The sequence below is a fragment of the Arvicanthis niloticus genome, chromosome 28 (assembly GCF_011762505.2).
Source record: "Arvicanthis niloticus isolate mArvNil1 chromosome 28, mArvNil1.pat.X, whole genome shotgun sequence".
In the NCBI taxonomy this organism is placed as follows: Eukaryota; Metazoa; Chordata; class Mammalia; order Rodentia; family Muridae; genus Arvicanthis; species Arvicanthis niloticus.
The window spans coordinates 9,668,229-9,677,934 of NC_133436.1; the positions used below are offsets into that span (position 1 = coordinate 9,668,229).

A 9,706-nucleotide genomic window follows, 5' to 3' on the forward strand; every position below is an offset into this window, starting at 1 on the left:
GCGTGGCGAAATATATGCCATAATACCAGTTGGGTCTCCGGCCATCTCTAGCCAGTGCTCCACCAGAAACCAAGCTATCCTTTCATGGTCCCACAGAGGCTGACGCAAGAGAATCACAAGCTTGAGTCTGGACTGCTGAGTAAGTACAAAGCCAGGTGAGGCTTCTTAACTAGGCCTTAGCTCAAAAATGTAAATATAAACAAGTAAAATCATGGGCATTTTAGCCCAGTGATGGACACTTGCCTGGAACGTGAGCAGAGGACTCAGTTTCCCCAAATCCTAATCTAGAAAGTGATTTGCTCTGGGGCTCAGGGGGTAGTATACTGGCCACAAAACAAACAAGCAAACAGAAAACAAACTAACAAATTTAGGTACTGAAATTCTGCTCCCCCATCACTTATATAAATAAACGTTGGGTTGGTGTGATACCTCCATCTATAATCCCAGCATACGGAAGGTGGACACAGGGGATCCCTGAGGGATTGAGGTGATGTCCTCTGGTTTCAAGTGAGAGACCCCACCTCAACATATAAGGTGGAACACACTGGAGGAAGATACCTGCCGTCAACCTCTGCCCTCCACACGCACATACATGTACACACACACACTACACAAGAAAAAGCATTCTGAACCAACCCAAGTCCCTTCTGATACATTCCAGAATCTTATGGCAATCATTTCTGCTTATAGCAATAGCTCAAGACTAGGAGGATACCAAGGTTGGTTTTCTATTGAACTCACTCAAACCCCTCCCCTCTGCCATCAGGATGGCACACCCAGGACATTTGAGCAATCCAAAAACAGACCCCCAAAACATCAGCACCAACTGCCATAGTCTAGAACTTTCTGTCTCAAACTCTGTGTGCTGGCTAGTTCTATGTGAACTTGACACAGGCTGAAGTCTTCTGAGAGGGGGGAGCCTCGACTGAGAAAATGCCTCCGTAAGATTGGGCTGTAGGCAAGCCTGTAAGACATTTTCTTAATTACTGATTGACATGGTAGGGCCTAGCACATTGTAGGTAGGGCCATCTCTGGACTGACAGGAGGGGGGGCATTGTCCTTGGTTTTATAACAGTGGCTCTCAAGCTGTGGGTCATGACCCCTTGGGGGATAGCCTAAGACTATCAGAAAATACACACTACATTGTGACTTAAAACAGTAGCAAAATTACAGTTATGAAGTAGTAATCAAAATAATGTTAAGGGTGGGGGGCCACCATAACTTGAGGAACTGTATTAAGGGGTCACAGCGTTAGGAAGGTTGCCTTGAACTTGTGATACCCATCCCTCAGCTTCTGAAGAAGGCAGAATTACAAGCCCACACTTCCAGACCACTCCCCTTGCTCTGTCACCACTGCCTTTCACCTCAGACCACTAGATGACAGCTGTAGACCCTTGCTGTGGCTTCTGTAGATCAGAGTATGTGCTTTAGCAACAATCCCCATGACCCAGGACAGGGGCTTCCCAGTGTCTCTTAAAACTGTTTTCCCAGGGCTGGCTAATCCCCGGAGGCAGGTTAGGATTGATGAACTGGAGCCACACTGCTTCATAGTCTCAGGCACCGGCCCTCTGCCTCAGCATCCCCTCCGAAGTGTGGGCAGCAGTAAGTAACCACCCTTAAGATGGGTTGGAGCTTTCGCAAGGCTTAAAAGTACTCTCCCACCACAGTGATCTGGGAGTCACAGGCAGCTCTGAGTCTGGCTCTCTTGTCAGTCCCTGTTCTGAGCTCTGGGTCTCTTATCAGTCAGCAGATCTCCAAGAGAAAACTTGCCCTGAAGGAAGAAGCCGGCTGCCAAATATCTTCCGGGGCCTCCGGCAGCCAGCACTTTTCACCTGCTTGCTCTGCAGTAATCTAAGTTGTATACCATTCTTTAAAAAGAGAGTAGCTAGAGACCTGGGACAGGGGAGGCTCCCAGGAGAACATGGGGGTGTCCCTAGCTGAGAATCCTAGCAGCTAGGGATATGGAGACTGAAGTGGTCACCTCCTGTAGCCAGGCAGGACTTCCAGTAAAGGGAGGGGGCATCAACCCACCCACAAAACCTTCAACCCCAAATCTGTCCTGCCCACAAGACGCACAGGGATAAAGATGGAGCAGAGACTGAGGGAACCGCCAATCAATGACTACCCCCAACTTGAGACCCATCCCACGAGAGAGAGCCAACACCTGACACAATTAATGGTATTCGGCTATGCTTACAGACAGGGGCCTAGCATAACTGTCTCCTGAGAGGCTTCATCCAGCGGCTGATGGAAACAGATGCAGAGACCCACAGCCAAGCATCAGGTGGAACTCAGGGAGTCTTGTGGAAGAGTGGGGCATAGGATTGAGTGAGCCAGAGGGGTCAAGGACACCACAAGAAGACCTACAGAGTCAACCAGCCTGGACCCACGGGGGTTGCAGAGACTGAGCCATCAGCCAAAGAGCATGCAGGGGCTAGAGCTAGGCCCCTCACACACTTGTAGCAGGTGTGCAGCTGGAGCGTCATGTGAGTCCCCTAACAATTGGGCTGTCTTGGACTCTTGCCTGCCATTGGTTCCCCCTTCAGTAGCTGGACTGACTGGTTGGGCCTCAGTGGGAGAGGATGAGCCTAGTCCTGCTGGAACTTCATGTCCCAGGGTGGGGTGGTACCCAAGGGGAAAGGATAAAGAGGGGATGGAGGGGGCTGCTGCAATTGGATATAAAGTGAACAAATAAATTAATAGTAATAAAAAAAGAGAGAGTCTCACTATATAATCCTGGCTGACCTGAACTTACTGAAATCCACCACGCCTGACCCTTGTTTGTATTCTTTCCATTGGTACCCCCAAGTCTCCCTCTCTTAGACTTAAAAATCAAGTACCCTCATCCCCTCATCCAGTTCTTTCTCCCCACGCCACCCCCCCCCCCCCCAAGGGAAAAGCAAGGGGAAGAAATGTGGCTGGAATCAAGACCCTTTCCTAGGTCCCATGTGAGACGGAGATGGAGACAGCTGAGCTCTGCAGGGCGGTGGCCCTGAGTGGACAGAGCCGGAGACAGGAATAAGGAGAGAGAAAGCCCCAGTTACTGCAATTAGCGTCTAACACGGGCTTCCTTCAAGAGCCCACCTGCAGTGATGCAATGATCGCAGGTATTTTGAAAAATATCCTTCTTTCAAAATAAGGAAGCTGGGGGTTAATAGACTTGACATTCTGTGTGTTTAGTGGGTCAGCTTACAATGCTGGGCAGTATGCCGTGTAGGGCACAGATTTCAACATCCTTCCCTCTTAGGAGAGCACCTCAGCCCAGACCTTCTTTCTTGATCCTTAGTTTGCAGTTAACTATTAGATAGGAGAAAGTTGATGAGGGTTCATTTAGGGCTTGTCTTAAGGTTGACTGTAGACATCAAAGCCAGGAGGCTGACTGAGTGGAGGAGAGAGTCCTTGGACCTTTCTGGAGATGCCTGGGAACCAGTCCCCTCCCTAGGCCCACACCCACACCATATGGCCAGGGTAGTTCATGGTCCTGCTGAGGAGTTTTCTCTTGAACTTAGAAAATCTGAAGGATGCTGACTACAGCAAGACCAGGAAAGGGGAGCAACCCAGCCAGGGCAGGGCCGTAGGGGCTGTGACAGAAGGGACTGGTTCAAAGACAGAAGGCAGAGCCACTTGCATTGCTTGCCAGATGCCTGACATGCATTAAGCCTTACATAGGGACAGAAAACCAAGCACTAATGTTAGGGTATCTGGACAGACAGTTCTCCTGATTTAGGGAGGGAAGCTAGCCTTATGCAGCTCTGTGTATACTTTACAAGCTGCTTTCAGACCAGAGTGCCTGGTCACTCTCTCTTCCAGTAAGTTCTGTGGTATTCACTGTGTTTGTTCTTCCTTCAGATGGGTGCACCCCTCCGTGTTCTCCAGACACCTATGATCTGCTCTCACGTGGAATGGTGGGGCTGCAAGTCAAATGCACTCCTAGTTTCTGAAATGGCTTGTTGAAAGACACCACTTCTGTGTTTAAGAACCTTAGTATCAACCAGGTGCTGTGACGAATGCCTTTAGTCCCACTACTTGTAGGCAGAGGCGGGTGGATCTCTGAGTTTCAGTCCAGCCTGGTAGTTCCAGGGCTACATAGGAAAGCCAAGTCTCAAAACAAAACAAAACAAAACAAAACCTCATAAGATATGGCTCACTCATTAGGAGCACTGGCTGCTCTTCCAGAGGAAGAGTTCAATTCCAGAGAACAGTACAGTCAACCAAAGTACAGTCAACCCTAATACAAGTCCAGAGTTCCTGAGTTCAATTCCCAGTATTCACAGTGGCTCACAACCGTCTATAACTTTAGTTCCAGAGAATACAATATTCTCTTCTGACCTTCATATGCACACAATGCATAGACATACATACATGTAAAATATATAGCAGCAGACTCAGTAAACAACCATCTATTTCTGTATCTGAGTCCACGTCCCTCCTTCAAAACACTCTTCTATAAAGTGGCTCAGAACCCTGCTCGCATCCCTGCAGTCATTCCCTGACACTTCCTGAAGGGAATAAGGGCTAAGAAAACCAAGACATTGGGTTGGGCATACAGTGGCCTTGTAATCTCAGCTCTTGATAGAGGCTGGAAGACGAGAAGTTCAGTATCAACCTTGGCTACATACATTGAGTTTGAAGCCAGCCTGGGTTTCATGAGACCTTCTCTTAAAACAAAAAACAAAACCAACAATACCAACAACAAAAACTGAAGCAATAATCAAGAAATTCAAATAAACTGCAAGTTCTGGGTCAGCCCACCATCAGTCACCAAACATTCATAAATAAAGATGTTTTATGTTTTATGGCTGGGTACGATGGCACATGGTTTTAATCTCAACACTCAGGAGTCAGATCTCTGTAAATTTGAGACCAGCCTGATCTATATATCAATCTGCAGATAAGCCAGGGATATACATACAGTGAGACCCTGTCTCCAAAAAAGTTTACATAATAAAACCATTTTTTAAATTAAGATATCTCCCTCCCAGCTGTAGCTTATGCAACCTGGGAACATCTATGGATCAGATTTGGTATGATGGCTTTTGGGAGGCATCTATTGGTGATTGAAGTGTGATGGACCATCCCTGAGTCCTGGGTCAGAGGAGAAATAGACCACTATTGCACATATGAACACATACATACCCTATCTGTGATGCTTACCTGTCCTCAAAGCACACAGTGCACTTCCATGCATGAGTCTTCCGCAGGAACACCCGGCACTCGGAGCACACACGGTGGCTGCAGCCCTGACATATGGCCCCACGGTTCAGCAGAAGGCCCAGAGCCCGCTGGCAACGTGCACAGCACTTTTCCTTGTATTCCTGGCTGGAGCTCTTTGCCCCTTTCCACCGAAGATGCTGCAGGTGTGTTTTCAGTTTCCTGTGACCCAACAAGTTGAATAATGATTGGTTGGTGTAATGATTCATTTTCATTGCCCACTTGGCATAACCTTAAATCATCTGGGAAGAGCCTCAACAAGGATCCTCTACGTTGGGTTGGACTGTGGACATATCTGTGGAAGATTGCCATAAGTTAATTGATGTGGAAAGAATCAGCCCACTGTGGGCGGCACCATCCCCTAGACAGGGGATGAATTGTATGAAAAGGAAAAATGGAGTTGGGCAACTCTCTGTTCTTGGTCATGGATGTGATGTGACTGGCTATTTGAAGTTCCTAGCTGCACTTCCCCACAATAATGGGTGGTAACGAATGGGAAAAGATGAAATCAACCTCTTTTCCCCTCAGAATGCTTTTTCCCCCAGGGTGATTTATCATAGCAACAGAGATAAACCTCGAACAGATATGAAGCTAGACTACAGGAGCCTCCACAGTGCCACTCTGCTAGTCTCTCACCTTGCCTGTGGAAGCCTGGGCTCAGGTTAAACAGCCCATGTCTCAGAGGCAGCTCAGGCACTGTTCACCCTTTCAGAATAAAACCTTCCTCACCCGTGTCCACCAGACCATTACTATTCCTAACAGCCGTCTCTTTAACCACCAATAAAGTTCCATTTTTCTTGGTCTATTATTATCTCAGTGAATCAGGGTTTAGAGATACATTCAAAGGGTTTTGAAGTAAAGGTGGGACCAGGTGTGGTGGCACTCCCCTTTAATCCCCGTATTTGGGATAAAGAGGTAGGCGATCTCTATGAGTTCAAAGTCAGCCTGGTCTACATACACAAGGAGTTCTGGGACAGCCAAGATAGATCTTCTCTCAAATAAATAAATAAATAAATAAATAAATAAATAAATAAATAAGCAAGCAAGCAAGGAAAAAGAATTTTGTAATTTTGGCTAAGTAGACCACTTCCTTCTTTAAGAATGTGATTTTACATGTGTGGTATTTTTTTTTTCCATGTGGATGTTTAACATTCATGCGTGTTAGTGCATCATGGGTATACTGGGCCTTCAGAGGCCAGAAGAGGGCACGGGCCCCCTGGGCCTGGAATTACGGATGATTAACTATCATATACGTACTGGGAATCAAACCCAGATCCTTTGGAAGAGCAGCCTGATGCTTTTAACTGTGGAGCCATCTCTCCTGTAACTCTGGAAAAGTTCTCCTATTAAAAGCATTGGTTTATGGGCTGGAGAGCTGGCTCAGAGATTAAGAGCACTGACTGTTCTTCCAGAGGTCCTGAGTTCAATTCCCAGCATCCACATGGTGGCTCGTAACCATCTGTAACGGGATCTGATGCCCTCCTCTGGTGTGCCTGAAGACAGCGACAGTGTACTCACATATACAAAATAAATAAATCTTAAAAAACAAAACATTGGTTTATCCCCCTCCCCTCCCCCATTTAGTGCTGGGATTGAATGGCATGTTTCTTATGTGCTAAGCATACATGCTCATTCATCCGCTTGCTTTCAAGGATGTCTAAGAGCTGAAAGGTGACCGCGAACTCTTTTTATTAATTAAAAATATTTAGATTTCTTTTAGTTTTGTGAATATGGGTTTTTTGCCTGTATGTATATATGTGTACCACATGAATACCTGGTACCTACAGAGACCAGAGAGGGCATTTGCTCCCCTGGAACTGGAGTTACAGATGGTTATGGGCCATCCTGAAGGTCCTGGGAATTGAACTCACATCCTCTGCAGGATCAAAAGGGGCCTTAACTGCTGAGTCACCTCTCCAGTCCTGACTGACCGGGAGCTCCTAATCCTCCTGCCTCTACCTCCCTGGTACTGGGATTCCTGGTGTGCAGGCGAATGTGGAAAAACAAGCGATTTATTTACAGAGGGAAACTCCCAGGGAACAGTGGGCGGGTCTGATGGTGTCCAGAGCTGCCAGTAAGCGCAACCTCACACCACACAGCTCCTGCAAACCAGCCAGGCCACAAAAGAAGCTGCTGTTGATAAAGGGACAGGGAACAGGCTAAGCAGGTTCACCTTCGGTTCTCCAAGCCAGCCCCTAAGGCGAAAGTGCACAAAGAGAAAAGACAGCCGTGGATTCTACCGGTTTTCTGTTTCTGACCCCCAACCCCTGATTTGTGCCTTCAGGTACCATGGAAATCAAGGAACCTTAACTGGAAGTTTTCCCTTGGGAGCTGCCAGAAGCCTGGCAGTGTTCTCTAGTAGCTCCTGCGAAGTGGGCAAACGCATAAAGAACAAATATCACAAAGGTGCCTCTTCCCAAAGAATTGTGAGATTAATTTAGTTCTATACAAAACCAATCCCCATCCCCACACCTGTCACTGGGATCCTTCTGGGTGAGAAACTCAGCCTTGAGTTAGCAGTCACAAGAAAGCCAACGAGCCGAGCCATGGCTCCAAGCAGAAAAATCCAAGCCCCACTGGACCGCCCCAGGTCGAAACGTAGCTTACCGGACCCTTTCCTCCTCGATGCTTTGAACAGTTTGATCTCGATATAGGACCCGGAGAATGATGTCCCGTTCCAACTCCTTGAAGGACTCTAGGTCCACTTCGTGGGCCATTTCCTCTCCGCACGCACGACAGAAGTGATCCACTGTCCTGCGGAGAAGCCGGAATCCAGCTGCTTCCCTGGATCCCGCAGGAGCCCCTCTCTGGTTTCACCGGTGACTGTGTTTGACTTGTGGCTCTCTCTTTCTTCCTAACTGGGTCATACTCCTTCAGAGACGCAAACTCCACGAGGCTGCCCCACGACTGGAGTCGCTTCCACCCGGAGAGTGTTTTCCCTGGGCTCTGCCTGATGAGACAAGAGCGTATCTTTTTCTGAGGTTTTGCCAGAGATTGTTATAAATGATGCATGGCTGCTGAGCAGATAATTTCTGTAAAGCGCTAGTAATCTCCAGCCTGAGGAAGTTGACAAGCAGTCATGAGAGATCGTGACTACTTAGGGCAGCAAAATTTCCCCAGAAAAAATATGTCCAGACCAGCTGAAGTGACAATAAGAGTCCGGCCTGGTTAATGTCTTAAAACCTGCTTAAAAAACAAAACAAAACAAACAAACAAAAGCCATAAAGAACTAACAAAAATCATCCTCAGTTTGCCTGGCTGTACACTGTCCAACATCACTCCAGAGGGGAGACCACGGGGGCAGACACAGCTTTGTGTTTCCAGGTATGATTCAAACGCCATTGAAGAAGACATCTTTTCAACACTTTGTATAATTTCTAAACTTGGATTTTCCTACCAAAAATTCTGGATCTTCAGTTGTGAGAGGACAAAGACCCATGTTTAATGTTAATGTTTATTGTTTAATGTTAGCCATTCTGTCACGGCAAACATTAGAGAGTTCACCAATTTAATTACATAGACCCAGTTGGCTATGGTGGTGAACTGTTTGCCTTTGAAGGAGGAAGACTAGAACTTACTCCTCAGTACCCAAGTGAAAAAGCCACACATATAGGTGCACACTGAGAATCCAGGAGGGGGAAACCGGCAGATCTCTAGGGCTTGTTGGTCAGCAGGCCAAATGGCTAGTTCTGGGCCAGAGAAGGACTCTGCCTTTAAAAAAATCAAGATGGGTGACGTCCGAGGAGCAACAGCTGGGGCTGCCGCCTGGCTTCCATATGTTTGAGCATACATGTGTACCTGCACGCATGTAAACAAACATGCATAACACACACACATACCAGTAAACAGTGTGGTGGGGTGGGGCAGCAAGAGGTACAACAGTGAAGAATATTCGTTACTCTTCCAGAGGACTCAGTACTCATGCTAGGTGGCTCACAACTGCCTGTAACCCCAGCTCTGGAGATCCAAAGCCACCTCTGGCTTCTATGGGTCCTATATTCATATGCACAAACACACACGTACACACATAATTAAAATAAAAGTAAAAATATAGTGTGTTAAATGCATAAACATGTATCATAGTCATTTACCATTATCAAGTGTTCATCCCACATAAAGAGAGTTGCATGTGCTACCCTGGCCATCCAGTAGGCTCGGTTGTAGCAAAACCACCACAAACATGCAGAACCAGATAGGAACGTCCCAACTCTGTAATAATCTTATAGGACCATTACGTTACATATATGTTATGTAGTTGTTCACGGACACACCATTACAAAGCACATCACTAGCTTCACACCACTTTAATTGAAAAGGCATTAGAGCAAGGATGTCCTCAGATGTTGGCTATTATTTTTTTTTTTTTACAAATATCGTTAGAACTCAGAAAGATTGCCATCAATTAGGGGTATATGCATAACCACAGGAACCTCAACCTATCCATTATTTATGTCCTGTAATAGCGCTGTGAGCATTGTTAGGCATCGGGCCCTGC

General features: G+C 46.9%; 1 protein-coding gene across 1 annotated transcript in view; it reads right to left on the reverse strand.

The window, feature by feature from the left end:
- Sytl3 (synaptotagmin like 3) overlaps nt 1-8,219 on the reverse strand; it is a 58,454-nt gene extending 50,235 nt beyond the window's left edge. Inside the window, exons 1-2 of the mRNA XM_076926683.1 lie at nt 7,819-8,219; nt 5,155-5,373 (exon numbers count right to left, since the gene is read on the reverse strand). Coding sequence (XP_076782798.1) covers nt 5,155-5,373; nt 7,819-7,928 — 329 coding nt within the window. The 5' untranslated portion in view covers nt 7,929-8,219. The remainder of the gene's footprint in view (nt 1-5,154; nt 5,374-7,818) is intronic.
- Nucleotides 8,220-9,706: the final 1,487 nt, after the last annotated feature.